This window comes from Canis lupus, chromosome 30 (genome assembly GCF_003254725.2).
Source record: "Canis lupus dingo isolate Sandy chromosome 30, ASM325472v2, whole genome shotgun sequence".
NCBI classification, from domain to species: Eukaryota; Metazoa; Chordata; class Mammalia; order Carnivora; family Canidae; genus Canis; species Canis lupus.
The window spans coordinates 8,563,301-8,579,590 of NC_064272.1; the positions used below are offsets into that span (position 1 = coordinate 8,563,301).

The 16,290-nt window shown below is 41.8% G+C and overlaps 2 protein-coding genes across 14 annotated transcripts in view; one reads left to right on the top strand and one right to left on the bottom strand.

Annotated features, from left to right (window-relative positions):
* Positions 1-16,290, top strand: part of NUSAP1 (nucleolar and spindle associated protein 1) — a 77,065-nt gene that overhangs the window by 41,893 nt on the left and 18,882 nt on the right. For 2 of the 13 annotated variants that reach the window (XM_049104393.1, XM_049104390.1), the window contains 4 exons: positions 2,296-2,364; positions 10,541-10,672; positions 11,763-11,922; positions 13,542-13,673. In XM_049104393.1, coding sequence (XP_048960350.1) covers positions 2,296-2,364; positions 10,541-10,672; positions 11,763-11,922; positions 13,542-13,673 — 493 coding nt within the window. Of the gene's footprint in view, positions 1-758; positions 786-854; positions 999-2,295; positions 2,365-10,540; positions 10,673-11,762; positions 11,923-13,541; positions 13,674-16,290 lie in introns of those variants that run through there. The other 11 variants (XM_025473144.3, XM_025473141.3, XM_049104398.1 and 8 more) reach the window with 8 other exon arrangements.
* LOC112675503 (transmembrane protein 169-like) lies at positions 8,099-10,251 on the bottom strand. The gene is given in 3 exon segments (XM_049104354.1): positions 8,099-9,362; positions 9,365-10,122; positions 10,211-10,251. Coding segments are annotated over 3 exon segments (933 nt in total). The 3' UTR covers positions 8,099-9,228.

Consider the following 16,290-nt stretch of genomic DNA (forward strand, 5'->3'; position numbering starts at 1 on the left):
ATTTCCACTTAAAAGTCACATCTGAGAGGCCTTTCCTGACTCTTCTAACTCAGGTAGCAACCCACCCCAGTCCCCAGTTTAATTTTCTGGTAGCACCTGATGTCATATCCCTTATTTTTAGCTCATTTCATTAATAGGCTGTTTCCCCAGTAGCCCACCCCTGGAAGTTCCTAGAGAGTGGAAACCTTGTCTCTCTGGTTCATCACTGCCTCTGCGTTGCCTGGAACAGTATGCAGCATGATAAATGCTTGTTGAAGGGGATGAGGGAGTAGTGCTGATACTAACACCTGTACCTCCTCCTCAGCTTTCTTGAGCATCACCCCATAATATTTAACCTGTTAACATGCCCTGATTTGGCCCTGCCACAGGTACCTTGTTTCATCATTGTCACATATTTGATGAGGTTTTGTGTTATTTTAAGAAAGTGTTCTGGAAACTGTACGATGGAGAGCCTGTGATTAATAATACTGTATGGTATACGTAATGTGCAAAGATAGGTCTTATGCAAAGTGTTCTTTTTTATTTATTTATGATAGTCTCACAGAGAGAGAGAGGCAGAGACATAGGCAGAGGGAGAAGCAGGCTCCATGCACCGGGAGCCCGACGTGGGATTCGATCCCGAGTCTCCAGGATCGCGCCCTGGGCCAAAGGCAGGCGCTAAACCACTGCGCTACCCAGGGATCCCTACAAAGTGTTCTTAAAACCAGAAAAAAACAAAATCCAAAGAGAGCAGAAGGAAACTATTGGTGACAAAGAAGCTTATGATTGTAATAATGGTTTTGCAGGTATACATTTACTTTCAAACACGTGAAATTGTATGTATTAAATATCTATAGCTTTTTATATGTCAACAGATGAAGTAGTTGGGGAAAAAATTATTGAAGAACCAAGAATAGCTGAATTCTGCCCTGCCAATCACCCCTTTCACAGAGAAGATCCCAAGAGAGATTCAAGGAACAACAGCAAATAGGAAATAAGCACCACTTTATTACGAGCTGGTATGGTGCCTGAGAACTTGATGTAGGGCATACTGGTAAACTGGCTGGGGGATGTGCTTCACACCTGTCCCCTAAAGCCCAAACCAAATTTGGATCTCTGCCCCTCTCCTGGACACATGGCCTGTAATAAATGGTATGAGATGTGGTGGCTGGACCCACATTGCAAAGAAAATATCTGGTTCTCAGCTGCATGGCTGAGTGGAAGAGGAGGAAAAGACAACCCAACCAATATGCTTGACTTTTTAAAAGCACAAGAAAATATAATCAATCAGATTAGTATATCTCTTTCAGAAAGGGAAGGTTTCTTGTGGTAGGAAGAGAAACTAGGGGTCCCTTTGCTCCAGGGACCTGTAACCATCCTCCTCCCAAGCCTGTCTGTGTTTGGCATTCCCCATCTGAGAGACCCCCAGCATGTTCCATCAGGTGTCCAAGCCAGAAACCTGGGTGTAATAAAGTCTCATTACTCCTCAACCCCTATGTTCATACTGATTTTACTTCCTAAAAAGGTTTCTAATATGTCCATAATTGCCTTAGCCCAGGCTCCAGCTCAGGCCACGGTCCTTTCTGGTTTCCTTATAACAGCCTCCCAGCTGCTCTCCTGACTTCTGTCTTTCTGCCATCAAATGCATCTGGCACATTGTACAGCTAGAGTACTGCAAAATTGGTCCCCCTACTGCACTGCTATAAACTCTTCAGACACTGCCTTTTGCTCTGAGGGTTCCTACTCTCACAGGCTTACAAGGCCTGGCAGGATTGGCCCCTGCCCCCTTTTACAGTGTCTTCTCTCCCTTTCCCTTAACCATTCCATGTTCCAGCCACACTGAACTTGAGTTCCCCAATCTCCACCCTCCTTCTTGCCTTCCCGTGCCATATCTTTACCTCGTCCCTCTGGCCACTGCTGTCGTGTTCATCCTTCAGACCTCAGCAACTACAGACATTGTGCCTTCATCTTAGAACTGGCATGTCCAGTTACCTGATGACGTCTATCCCGCCAGCCCAGACCTTGGCAGCTGAGCCTATCTGTGTTCCTGCACCACAGTCTGGGCCTCCTCATGCTGTCTCTCAGCTCTCAGTCGTCATGGCTCTTTCCCTGCCTGACTTCCCCATTTGCCTGTGAAATCTGTGTGGGGCCAGTTCTGTCTTGGTCGTCCCTCTGTTCCCAGAGCCTGCCCAGAGGACACTGGAGGAATATAAGAACAGGAAAATAATTATCCTCAAAAACAGGAAAGTTAATAATGTATCTGTTTTGGTTACTTGATTTCTGGGCCTACTGATACAGTCTTTAACTCTCCTGCAGGCAGACAAGTTGTTAAAAGCCTTGAAAGCCTACCTTAAAGACGAAGCAAAAAAAGAAAATGAGAGTCAGGTAAGTAAGATTTTTTTTTTTTAAATCACCTATTACTACAGCAACTATATTTAAATAATGAGTGGTAAAGACAACTAGTGTAAAAAAAATAAAAAATAAAAAAAGACAACTAGTGAAACTCAAGACCTGCTGTTTATCCCCAAAGAGATCATTATTGGTAATAAATCCTTTCATAATAACTATTTGTTATAGAGCAACTGCCTAGTAGTGAGTAACGTGTTGAATAAGATGTTCTCATAAAAATGCAAAGGCTAATTAATTACTAGTTGCCAAACATTACAAGAGCTAGCTTGGTGTGAGCAAGGAAGGAACAGGATTTGAAGCCCAAAAAATCCAGGTTAAGTAGCTGTTGTCATTTCTTTTTATGTGATCTTGGAAAACTCAAATGCCTTAATTCTTAGTTTCCTATTGTTTAAAATGGACACAACATCTGCTTTGCTAAATTGAATGTTAAGAAAAATCAAATGGAAAAAAAAAAAGAAATCAAATGATATAGGGCCTGTGAAAGTGGCTTGTGGTGAACTGTAAACCAGAATAATAGGGGAGGAAGTTGTCATCACTGCCTCAGACCGAAGGTTTTTGACAGGCCTGACGTATTCCGTGGGTGCAGTGTTAGGGCCAGGATTCTAAACTTAAAATAGAGGAAAATCCAGAAAGATCTTAAGCCCTAGGCTTTGAAAAGCATCCATTATCTATCTGGAAATGAAGGTAAAGATAAACATGAATTAAAAATCTAGCCAATGGCCTCCCTCATCCCCCTCCCTGTCTTTACTACTTCTATAACCATATTCCAAGTTATAAACATTTAAAATTATTAATACTCAGATTTGTTTTGGGTCATCTGGGTAGTTCAGTTGGTTATGCATCCAACTTTTGATCTCAGCTCAGGTCTTGATCTCAGGGTCATGTGTTCAAGCCCCGCATTGGGCTTCATGCTGGGTATGGAGTCTACTTATAAAATATACATAAATTTTTTAAAATGTAAGGCAAAATTTATTTTGGTTCCAGGTTTAATTAACCTAAAATAACAAAAAAGGATTAATTTTGAATTCTAGCTTTAAGAATTTACATCAACTAGATCTCAATCTGTCTATATATAGAGAAATATATATATATATATAATTATTTTAATAAGGATACATGATTAGAGCCATTTGAAATCAAGATTTTAGTTTGGATGGTAGTTAATAGACTAAAATTAGTGTATTTCGAATTCATCTTAAAGGCCATTTTTTTTTTTTTAAGATTTTATTTATTTATTCATGAGAGACACAGAGAATGATAGGCAGAGACACAGGCAGAGGGAGAAGCAGGCTCCCCAAAAGGAGCCCGATGCAGGACTAAATCCTGGATCCCAGCATCAGGCCCTGAGCCGAAGGCAGACACCCAAATGCTGAGCCACCCAGGCATCCCAGGGCCGTTCCATTTTGAAAAAATGAAAAATAAAAGCATGATGATAGTCCAAATTCAGTCAGATAAAGAGTTCCTAAGTGTTGAATCTATCAACAGTGAGCTTAGGGCACCTGGATGGTGAAACCTGTTAAGCGGCTGCCTTCAGCTCAGATCATGATCCTAGGGTCCTGGGATCAAGCACCATATCAGGTTCCCTCCTCAGCCTGGGGTCTGCTTTTCCCTCTCCCTCTCTACGCCATCCTACCTCCCCTCATCCCACACCCCACTTGTGCGCTCTCGCTTGCAAGTTCTCTTTCTCTCAAAAAACATCTTAAATAAATCTTTAGGCTGACTTATTTTTAGGGAAAACATGTACATAAGCAGTTACAGGAGGCGGGGTGGAGAGCAAGAAAGAATTCTCAGCAGACTCCCCACTGATCAGAGAGCTGGTGGCATGGCTCAATCTCAGGACCCCCAAGATCATGACCAGAGCTGAAATCAGGAGCCACCATTCAAAGGACTGAACCACCCACACACCCCTCAATAATGAGCTTAGATTGGTAGGAAGACCTGACACAGAGTTTATTAATCTAAGGCTACGGAAGGAGTCAGCACAGTCCAAGTACATAGCAAAGAGATCATTGATGTTGCCAAGAATTGACAGATGTGCAAACTTCCAGACTTCTACATCTGAGTGAGTGGGACATCGTATCTTATGGAATCTTTGTTCTTGCACTGTAGGTCAGCCTTAGTTATATGAGTTGGAGTAGTTTTGTATGTGGGTCAGTCTGGCTGTGTGCCAAGGACTCCCTTGCTCTAACCAGGTGGGCCTTGTCAGAATTGGAGTTAGACAAGTCTATTAGAGGAACATCATGGTGCATTAAGGATTGAACACCACCTCGTTGATCTGGGTCAGCCTCCCACACATCAGTGTGTTTAAGATGCATGGGATTAAAACAAGCGATCTCCAGGGTTGTGCTAACAGACCTGTCCTGCACTCTGCTAATATGGAGTCCCTGCAGGAAGGCTAAATAAGTACTTTATTTTATTTTTTCTTAAAGATTTTTATTTATTTATTAGACAGACAGAGGGAGAAGCAGGGCTCCATGCAGGGAGCTCGACATGGGACTCGATCCTGGGACTCCAGGATCACGCCCCAGGCTAAAGATGGCGCTAAACCGCTAAGCCACCGAGGCTGCCCTAAATAAGTACTTTAAAAGTGTCTCTCGGGACCCCTGGGTGGTGCAGCGGTTTGGCGCCTGCCTTTGGCCCAGGGCGCAATCCTGGAGACTCGGGATCGAATCCCACGTCGGGCTCCCGGTGCATGGAGCCTGCTTCTCCCTCTGCCTATGTCTCTGCGCCTCTCTCTCTCTCTCTCTCTCTCTCTCTGTGTGACTATCATAAATAAAAATTAAAATTAAAAAAAAATAAAAGTGTCTCTATATTCCAACAATACCTGTAACCCAAAGATGTCACTTCTATAGTGGAAGCAGTTTTTTTCTTCCATATGGCTATCCAGGGAGTTGGGAAGTGGGATCCAGATAGCATCTTTCTACTCTCATGTATCCCACCTTTGAATTTGTTTACCTGTTTTCACCTTTCATTTGCTGACCTTCTTTGGGGTGAATTGACGGGTACATCTAGATGTCCTTTACCACCCTTGTCTCCTTGTTCCTTAGCTCCTGTAACTTTTTTTTTTTTTATGTGGGACTCAATCCCAGGACCCTGGGATCACTACCTGAGCTGAAGGCAGACCCTCAACCACTGAGCCACTCAGGTGCCCTAAGCTCCTGTAACTTTCCTTGCCAGTCTTCATCCTGGACTTTATATCACTTAGAACTATTTCACTTCTGTAACATACAGAAGTCTAAATATGCCATTCTCTAAGCCTCCTTATTGACTTCCAACACATACATTTTATATTTATATTGTGGTTCTCATTGCAGGATATATGAGAGAATCATTTGGGGAGCTTTTTACAAATGGTTATATATATATAGGCCTTATCAAGCCCCAAGCCAACTAAATCAGCTCTCAGAGGATGGGGTCTAGGCACCACAGTGCAATGAAGTGAAAAATCAGTATACAAAGCACTCTACCCACCACTTCCATGTGAGAGTGCCAGGTGTCAGTACTGTTTAAAATACTGGAAGGTTTCTCTGTAAGGAATTTCAATACTATCAAGCTAAGGCCTGTCTTCTGGCATTCAAGGATTCCCTTGCATAACAGCCTCCTCCTCACCTAAGGACCTTAGTAGATCTGACCCCACCAGATAAGGCCCTCCCACACATCCAAGCCCCTAAGGAGGTTTTTCTTGTTTTGAAATAGGGTAGACAGCCAACAGCAAACATTTGAGGGGAAGCCTGCAGTGTGAGAGAGCTTAAGATAAATAAAAAGATGACCCTAAAGGAGACCCAGATGACTCAGAAAACAAAAGCTTTAAAAAAAAAGCCTCAAGAACTTTAATGATTTATAAACTGGAATCAAGCTACACAGACAAGGCACAGATGATTCAATTAAGGTTATATAACAAGCTATTAATGTTAACGACTTGAGAATAGATGATAGACATTGAGCAAGAAAAGACAAGAGGTAAAAAAGTAGAAGGATTCTGTATTTGGATCTTACAGGATGTTTTATGTAGCTGTGGGACGAGATTTAAAGTTTTCAGAGTCTTTAAAGCAGCAAAGGTAGCTAATAGAGTGAAGTGGTGTGGTGCTCTCAGGAAGAAGATGGGAGAGGAGACTGGGACCAGTGAGCTAAGCTGTAGCCCATGATAGGCACTACAAATGGCTACTGCAAATACAAATGAGTGCCCCCCCCCACTGCCCCCCCAACAAACTGCACGTGCTGCATAAGCAACCACCTGCAGCGAAGCCCTGGAAATGGGAGGCCAGGGCAGAGGCAGCGGCTTTCCATTATAATCTCTTCAGTACTTCATAATTTTTTTTAGCCACATGTGTATAATATTAGTCTATTTCAAAAAATTAAAATTCATGTATAAAAACAAAAACACCAAAAGCAAACCAAGCCTCGCCTATTTTTTTTCCCTAGTGCTTCCATAGTTTGATTTTTTACATTTAAGTCTTTTACCCATCCAGATTGCATTTTGGTGTGGACAAAAAAGGATCAAGGTTCATTTCCCTCCCCCCACCAAAAAGATAAAAAGCATAGTTTTCTCTGCATCAAATGTTGAATCATGAATCTAGTCTTCCCCCATTAATATGAAGGACAACTGTTATCAAACGATGAGTTCTTATATAAATAAGTCTGTGTGGGATATTCTGGTACTTGTACCATACTGTTCTGATAATGTAGCTCTTTTAGTGTATGGTTGTACAGGTGTCAGTCTCACTAACTCCCTTATTTTGGCTTTGGATGAGTTAGACTCCAAGCCTCAGTTTCCCCTTCTGTGAACTGAGAATAAGGTTAGTACCTATCTCATACTCTTTGAGGAATAAATGAGATAACTCATGTGAATGTGTACCCCAATATTACAAGGTGTGATGTTAGTTGTAATTATTAGAGCACGGTGTCTATTCAAAAAAATTAATGCTAATTTGCTTATTTACTCACACTAAGAAAACTTTGAATGCTTTCTTAGCCTAATTTTTAAGCTGGGGTTGTTTTGTTTTTTTTTTAATTCATTTTTATTTTTATTTTCTTGGTCTTCATTTCAATTGTTTACATTTTTGCAAAAGCACCAGAGAACACCAAGGTTACTTTCAAAATGCTGGGCAGTTTTGTTTTGTGTGAAACTAATTATAGTTGCTGTTTCTATTGTTTTTATTTATTTTTTTTTCTATTGTTTTTAAAAGGCGTTCTTCTGAAAATGGTGTTCAGCATACTTTAGGCAAATGTCCCTGTCCTTCTGTAGGAGAGCACTACTGACCCATCTGGTTTGATTCACAGTTCTTAACAGTGCTTCTTCCTGAGACGTCAACAAGAAATGCGCATCAGGTGTTCTTGTAAAGACCCAAACCTCCAAAAAAAAAAAAAAAAAAATCTGCTTCATCTCTTGGGATTTGATTTTTTTTTTGAAATTAGACACCCTCTGGACTAAATTTAAATAGGAAAAAAAAGTTCAGATTCTATGAATCTAGATTCATCTGGTGTACACCCCTTAGTGGCCAGGAGGACACAATTTTCACAGCACAGCCAAGATATTCCAGCAGGGTCTGAGTGAATGAGGCTGTGAGGTCTTGCCAAACAACAGAAAGCTAATCCTGTCTTTGAGCAGTTAGGGCTACTGAAACCTGTTGGGGGAAGTTTGCAATCCCTCCCTCCACAGTCTTTATTTTTTTTTTTTTTTTTTTTTTTTTTTTTTTTTTTTTTTCACAGTCTTTAATATGTAGGTTGTATTAAATATCACTCCCCAGTCCTGCCTTCACTACAGGAAAAAAGTTATGCTACTAATTATATTCAACTCTTCCTTTCTAAAAACCCTGAAACCACATGACATTACAGACTTAATTGCAAAGTACATGAGCTGCTAATATCTATTGGTAGCATATAAACAGTATATATAGCTAGTATCTATTATAAATTCTCTATGTAACATTCAGTTCTGAATAAATAAATAAACACAACTGTATTAGCAGGTTGGGATCTGAATATATTTAAATAATTACCAGGAGGCAGAGACTCTTTATGCCTACCAAAATAGCCATGTTTTCTTTTTTTTGCTTAAATTAGTGGAACCCATATATTTAGCCTAGAGTATAGCTGCTTAACCAAAAGACTACATTTCTCAGGCTCTTTTGCCTGTGAGGTCGTGTGACTAAGGCCTGGCCAATGAAATATAGGAAGTGTTGAGTGAGACTTCCCCGAAGAAGTCTCCTTAAAAGGAAAAAAAGGGCTACATCCTCCTAATGATAGGGGAATAAAGCCTGGGATTTGGATGACTTGGTCAGGTACCCCGATGGTCGGCCTCCAGACTTCTGTGCAAGAAAGAATGAAACTTCTATCTTGTTTAAACCACTGATATTTTAGGATTTGAATTGCATGCCACTATATTAAAATCTAAGAAATGCACAAAAATCTTCACATCCTGCTGTACTGTGGTAGCCCTGTCCTAAGTGTTTCTCTCCATCCTACTTATGATCTTTTTGGTGAACTTGGTCTCCCTGGAGCCTCCGTTTTCCCCTGTCACATTTAGTCACATACTCCCCTGGTTTCCAGGGACCGGTAACATCTTCAAACTCCTGAACTTAAAACTGAGCTCCTTGTCCCAGATCAATGGTTATTTTAGGGCAGGAAATGAGAATTCATCCATGGATAGACAGCTTTGGCATAAATTGCTTTTCTGTTCCCTGCCCTCCTGGAACCACTGAGATGGTAGAACAGAACAGTGGGGCTACAATTTTCCAGAACTGAAAGAGGTAGGGGGCTAATTTAAAGCAAGAATCTTCTGCAATTGGAAGACAACATATAGGCTACTGAGATGAGAGAAGGACATAAGTTTTTGGAAGTTTAGACAGTGGAAGTTTCTACTTCCTGGGTGGGGTCCTTGTTGGAGAGATTGCCTGGAATATTGTCCGATTTAAGCAACCCTACAATGCTGTAGGGAGAACAGCCCTCCAGACCTAGCTTGCTGCAGAGCCAACATAGAAGCCTTTCTCCATGTCCCGGGCAGCTTGCCACCATGCTCCCCTGGACCATAAGAGCTGGACCACAGCGGCATAGAGGCCCAGGGAAGAGGCCATGGCCATGATGAGCACTGGATAGAAGAGAATGAGGCAAGGGCAACATGAGATCTTGTGCCAGAAGGTCCTCTCCTCGTTATACACAAGGAAGATGTTGTACCAGGTGATAGTGCCATAGTAGAAAGAGACAACAACAAAAATAAATAAATAGATAAGAAAGGAAGAAAGAAAGACAACAAAAGAGAGAATAAAGACCACAGGCAGACCGACCAGCGTCCAGAGGACCAAACAGGGCCCACGGTCTCCTCCCATTTGGCAGGCCTTTATGTCTTCAGGTGTTATCTCCCTTGATGACCCTTGAGGCTTGGTCAATTCTTGCAGCTCCTTCTCTGTCAGTGTGACGTGGATGTCCACCATCTGGCCCTTTTTCTTTCCTGGTATGATGGTGCCAGTTAATGTGACATAGCAGCTGTCCATGGGCATGTTCCATATGTCATCATCCGTAGGATAGTCTAGAAAATCATCTGCCTCCTCTTCATCAGGCTGGTCTCCACCTTCTAGTTCCCCAGGCTCCTCCAGTTTCTCATTTTCTGACCAGGAGATGATGATAGATTTTGGGCGGGACTCTTTCCTGCAACCCATTGTGGATTCCCCATCCAGGGCCAGGGCAGCAGCCACGGCCTTCCTGAGAGAGCCCTGTTGGGGGGCTTGGGAGCTGGCCCTGGCCTTCTACTCATCCAGCTCTTCCATCTTAGTCCTCAGGTCTAGTTATTCCGTGGGAGGTGTCTGACTTGCTTGAGCAAACTCACGATTCACACATCAGAGCTTCTTCCTGGATGGGGCTATGCATGCCAGGGACAAAGTCTGGCACAGGACCCAGACCAAGTCAAGCAAGCAGCCGCCACCGGGGAGCCGCCATCCACTGGGAGGATGCGAACCTGCCACTAAGCTGGGATTGTTAAATGAGATTGCTTCTTCTCAAACCCTCTAAAATTCTTCTTCAGGCCTATAATTTAGTACAAGACAGTTTTAAAATTACCTTTTGTAAAATACGGTTTTTATTTAGTTTAAATTCTGATTCTTCCTGCACATTATAACTCTAAAAATAGGACATGGAAGATTAATGTCTTTCTTTTTAGAATGGAACTCAAACTTCTGCATCCTCCTGGGATGAGACTGAGATGCAGATGAGCAGCCAGGAACAAGCTAAGAGGGAGCCGGTTGGCCACATCACCAAAACAAGGAGAAGGTGCAAGAACCCTGACTCCCAGGTGAATGGACGTGTACCAATCTTGACCACCACCTGTGCCAAAATTGGTATATTCTTAGGAAACTTTCGATCTGAATTTCTTTGGTATCAAATGGTTGTAAACTGTGTGCTCCATGAAATCACAGACCCGAGGCCACACTGGTCATCCTCACACCCTGGGTGCTAACTCTTGGAAACACTCACTAAGGATTAAGCACAAGTTCAATATTGGTCAAATAAATATGAAAATGAATTAAACACTCACTTAAGTAAGGGATAATAAGAAGGAAAGAGAAACCAGTATCAGTAAGGTTTTTTTTTTTCTTTTCAACCTGGCCTTTGATCTAGTGCTCACTCTTCATTGGTCATTCAGCAGAATGGTCATAGGATTAGCCAGGCACTTCCCTCATTACTACTTTTTTAATTCAGGAGAGGCAGAGACATAGGCAGAGGGAGAAGCAGGCTGCATGCAGGGATCCCCATGTGGGACTCGATCCGAGGACGCGGGATCACAACCTGAGCCGAAGGCAGATACTAAACCACTGAGCCACCCAGGTGTCCACCACCCCTCCAGTTACTTTGAGAGGACTCTGATTTTATTCTTTTTTATCCTCTCATCCAAATGTAACTTTACAAAACACAGTCCTAATTTTTTTTTAAAGATTTTATTTATTCATGAGAGAGACAGAGAGAGAGAGGCAGACACACAGGCAGAGGGAGAAGCAGGCTCCATCCAGGGAGCCTGATGTGGGACTTGTCTCCCTCCCAGGTCTCCAGGATCACACCCTGGGCTGAAGGCAACGCTAAACCACTGAGTCACGTGGGCTGCCCCCTGCCCCCCTGTTTTTTTAAGATTCACAGTCCTAATTTTTATTTTCTAGTTCCCTATAATCCATTGGCTGTTAGACTATCCATTTAGACTGATAATTTCTCATCTCTCAGAGAGCTGTTTTGCCATTTATGCTTTTCAGTGGTCCTAGTATGTCCTATTCCCAAATCTGCCACTCAGAAATCTACTTCTCCTACTTCCTTTAGCCCCTTGTCAATTTGGGTGCTTATCTTTGGAAGGCAGTGGTGACTTTTTATCATTTATTCCCTTTTAACATTTGTAGCAGGATCATTCAGAGATAAAAATAAGTGATCACACTGACTTCCAGGATCCAGAGAAGCAGGAAAACCAGGATCTCAGAACTGTTGGAGAAGTTCCTTCACCACTAGATGAGAACCAAGGAGAGGAGAATGCAGTTTCCACAGGAAAAAGAAGAATAAATGGTATGCCAAATAAGTAAAAACAAAACCCTGATATTCCTAGGGGACCCATGTGTGTTCATTTCCTAGGACTACCATAACAAACGAGAAGCTTTTTCTTGAAGTCCTATTACTGTTTCTTACACTTAATATTTCAACATACAGGGATCCCTGGGTGGCGCAGCGGTTTAGCGCCTGCCTTTGACCTAGGGCGCAATCCTGGAGACCGGGGATCGAATCCCACGTCGGGCTCCTGGTGCATGGAGCCTGCTTCTCCCTCTGCCTGTGTCTCTGCCTCTCTCTCTCTCTCTCTTTCTCTCTCTATCATAAATAAATGAAAATTAAAAAAGTGAGAGTCATAACAGTTTAAAAAAAAAATTTCAACATACCTTTCTGAGGAACACAGTTCAACCCATAACACCATGCTTTAGAACTCCTAAGTGTTCTGCGATGAAAGCGAAAGTTTAAACCAGATACAGTAGACCATCAAGTCATCTTTAGTACTGTTGTGGATAAAAACAGAGTAAGATTGGCAGCTGGAAAGTTCAGGGAAGTTGATCTCTACTCTGACAAAATGAGGGCTCTGCTCATCACCATTAGCTCTTTCTGGCCTACTCCAGACCCAGATACCCAAAGCTGATGGTCTTCTCAACAAAGACCGTTAAAAGGGGGCTGCAAAGTCTACCTTCCCAGTAGAGTTGCCTCTTTTATTATGATAAACGTATACTTAGTCTCTAACTTTCTAAAAACTTTTCCCCTAAAGTTTATCAACTAAAAGTTTGTTTCAATGAGACCAGAAAACTTCAGTTCCCCCAGACCTAACAGGATTTGACGCTTTATGATTTCGTTCCTTGGGAACCCTGTCAACTCCCACAGTGTCTCTGTGTCCATTTTTCCCCAGCAACCGTGTCTGCGCACCTGAGGCAGAGCCTGAGGGGTGGAGATGACCCACTTCCATGGCCACCGTGCAGTTATTGCGCAGAATTTCTAATGCTGAGCCTTCCCTTCTTCCCTAGAATTTTGAATGTCTTACTAAATATAGAAAGTTACCAGAGGTAGAGTGTCTGATACTGAGCCTGCAAGCCTTCAATTTTTAATAAACACCCTGGGGAATTTTGATGCATATTCCTCATAAGCCCATTTTAAACTCATGATTTACAGCAAGATAGAAATGACAAAGAGTCAGAAGTGGCGGTGGAAATACTGGTATCTGCTATTCCGCCAATTGTCTTGTCAGGGAGACTTAGCTGCAGGGCCCGGGTTCAAGGGCATGGAGAAACAAGCATGAACATGTTAAGTTCATGTAATGAAACACAGGCTGTTTGAAGAGCAAAAAATAGGATCACATCGTTTCTGGTGAGAGGTCTTTTTTAAACTTATTTTGACATAATTTCAGACTTAAAGTTGCAAGAATAGTACCAAGTGTTGCTATGTTCTTGATGTCTGAAATGTTAATGTTTTTGCCACATTTACTTTGGCCCTTCTCTATTTATATTTATATACATATATGCATCCATATAGGTATTGTATACGTTTTGTTCCCTGAGAGTAAGTTGCAGAAATGTGCCCCTTAACCCTAAATACTTCAGTGTTTGTTTTTGTTTTGTTTTACAATTTTATTTATTTATTCATGGGAAGTACAGAGAGAGAAAGGCGGAGATACAGGCAGAGGGAGAAGCAGGCTTCCTGCAAGGAGCCCAATGTGGGACTCGATTCCGGAACCCTGGGATCACCTCCTGCGCCGAAGGCAGACGCTCAACCGCTGAGCCATCCAGGTGCCCCTCAGTGTTTGTTTCTTAAAACAAAGTATGTTAGGGTCAGCTGCATGGCTGGCTCAGTTGGTAGAGCATGCAACTCTTGATCTCAGGGTTGAGAGTTCAAGCTCAATGTGGGACGTAGAGCTTAAAATAAAACAAACAAAAATAGACCCACAAGACTTTTTGTTTGTTTGTTTTTAAGAGTTTATTTATTTATTCATGAGAGACACAGGCAGGAGAGGCAGACTCCCCGCAGGGAGCCCCATGTGGGACTTGATCCCGATCCCGGTGCCCCAAGACCACTCCCTGAACCAAAGGTGACACTCAACCGCTAAGCCACCCAGGCGTCCCAACCCACAAGACTTTCTCACAAATATATGGGATACAGAATACAAAATCTCATTGGTATGGATTCATATTCCACATTGCAACTAACCTTTAAGAAACTACCACTTGTCAAGTGGTACTTAACATAGTATCAGAAGAATATCCAGTTACTTGAAAAGGCTTAGCATTACAGTACTCTCCCTCAACTACCTGTTTGTAGCAAGATTTGTTTTCATCTATACTTCTATATCATAACATACTGTATGCAGAAGCAAATAACAGAATCCAGCTATCAGACATTAAGTAAATTGTGAAAATATCTCCTCACTATTTTTGTTTTAAACATCTTAGCCATTTTTCATAAATTTATTAAACATACAAGAACATTGTTTTTTAGTATATCAGATTTTTTTAATGTTTTGATTGTAATATCTAATGGCCCATACTGATAAATAGAATGTAAACAAAAATGGGGGGAGGGTCCTCCATAATTTTTAAGAATATGAGACTAGAAGTGTGAGAATTGCTAAATGGTTCTATATACGACCTTATTTAGGTTTCATGATTTATTCTAGTCATGGCCATTAAAGCAAAGGAAAATCTTGGCTCTTGGATTTCATCCTGCTGTCTCTTTAGTCTACTATAGCCTGGAGTAGTTTACTCTAACTTCAGTCTTCCTTTGTCTTTGAGGATGTTTCCCTTTCTGTGTGTGTGTGTTTGTTTGTTTGTTTTAAGATTTTTATTTATTTATTCATAGAGACAGAGAGAGAGAGAGAGGCAGAGACACAGGCAGAGGGAGAAGCAGGCCCCATGCAGAGAGCCTGACATGGGACTGGATCCAGGGTCTCCAGGATCACACCCTGGCCTGCAGGCGGCGCTAAACCGCTGCGCCACTGGGGCTGCCCTGTGTGTGTGTTTTTTGTTTGTTTGTTTTTTGTTTAGACCTTTACATTTTTTAACACAGGCCAGTTTTAGGGGTGTCTCTGCCTTGGTTTGTCTAATATGTGCTGAGGGTTAGATTTAGATCATGCACTTTTGGCAGAAATTCCACAGAGTGATTGTCAGTCATTGCCTCCAGAAGGCACAAGTCGTGGCTTGTTAGCAGCTTATCACTCTGCTGAGTTGCTTCTTTGTGAAGTTGTTTTTTTCTCAATTTTCTATTCCATTCCAAATACCCTGTTTTGCATGAAACTTTACCTTTCTGGTTTTAGAGCCAAGGTCTAAGCAGAAGCTCCAGCCCCTCCTGCTCTATCCAGTTATTCTTTTATGTTTTATGGATGCATTGGGAAACCTTCAGTATGAATGACATCTTTATAAGTAATATTTCTTGAAAACCCACTTGGATTTTTTTTTTAAGATTTTATTTATTTATTCATAGAGACAGAGAGAATGAGAGGCAGAGACACAGGCAAAGGGAGAAGCAGGCTCCATGCAGAGAGCCCGACGTGGGACTCGATCCAGGGTCTCCAGGATCACACCCTGGGCTGCAGGCAGCGCTAAACCGCTGCACCACCGGGGCTGCCCTTAAAGATTTTTATTTATTTATTTATTTATTTATTTATTTATTATTTATTTATTTATTTATTTATTTATTTATGAGAGTGAGAGAGAGCATGAGCAGGGAGAAGACTGAGAAGCAGGCTCCCTGCCAAGCAGGGAGGCTGATGTGGGGCTTGATGCCAGGACCCTGGGATCATGACCTGAACTGAAGGCAGACATCTAACTGACTAAACCACCCAGGTACTGCACCCACTTTGATATTTTTAAGTAAATTGCCTCAAGTTGAAAAAGATACCAAAATATGGTTGTGAGGAAGAATAGCCAATACATAACACCATGATTTTAGCTGGATTTAAAGAACAAAAACAAGTATGGAAGTGGAGGACCTGAGGAAATATGCCAAAATGCTAATAGTAAGGATGTTTCTTAGGTTGGTGGCATTGTGGAATCTTTTTTTTTTTTTTTAAGATTTTATTTTTAAATAATCTCTCTCCCTAACTTGGGTCTCAGATCAAGAGTCACATGCTCTACCATTTGAAAAAGTGTTCTTCCATTTCTCATATATTTACGTAACTTCTAGACAGGAAGCATAAAATTTCTGCCTACTTGAAGCATATGATCTATGTGGTGATACTGTAACTCATTCTTTGTGCTCATTTTTTCTATCACCTTGGCAGACTCCATCACATGAAAATGCCCTCATGTTAACTTCTAGACCTTCTTTTTTTCTTTTAAGTTTTATTTCAGTCATCTCTACACCCACTGTGGAACTTGAACTCATGACCCTGAGACGAAGAGTTGTATACTC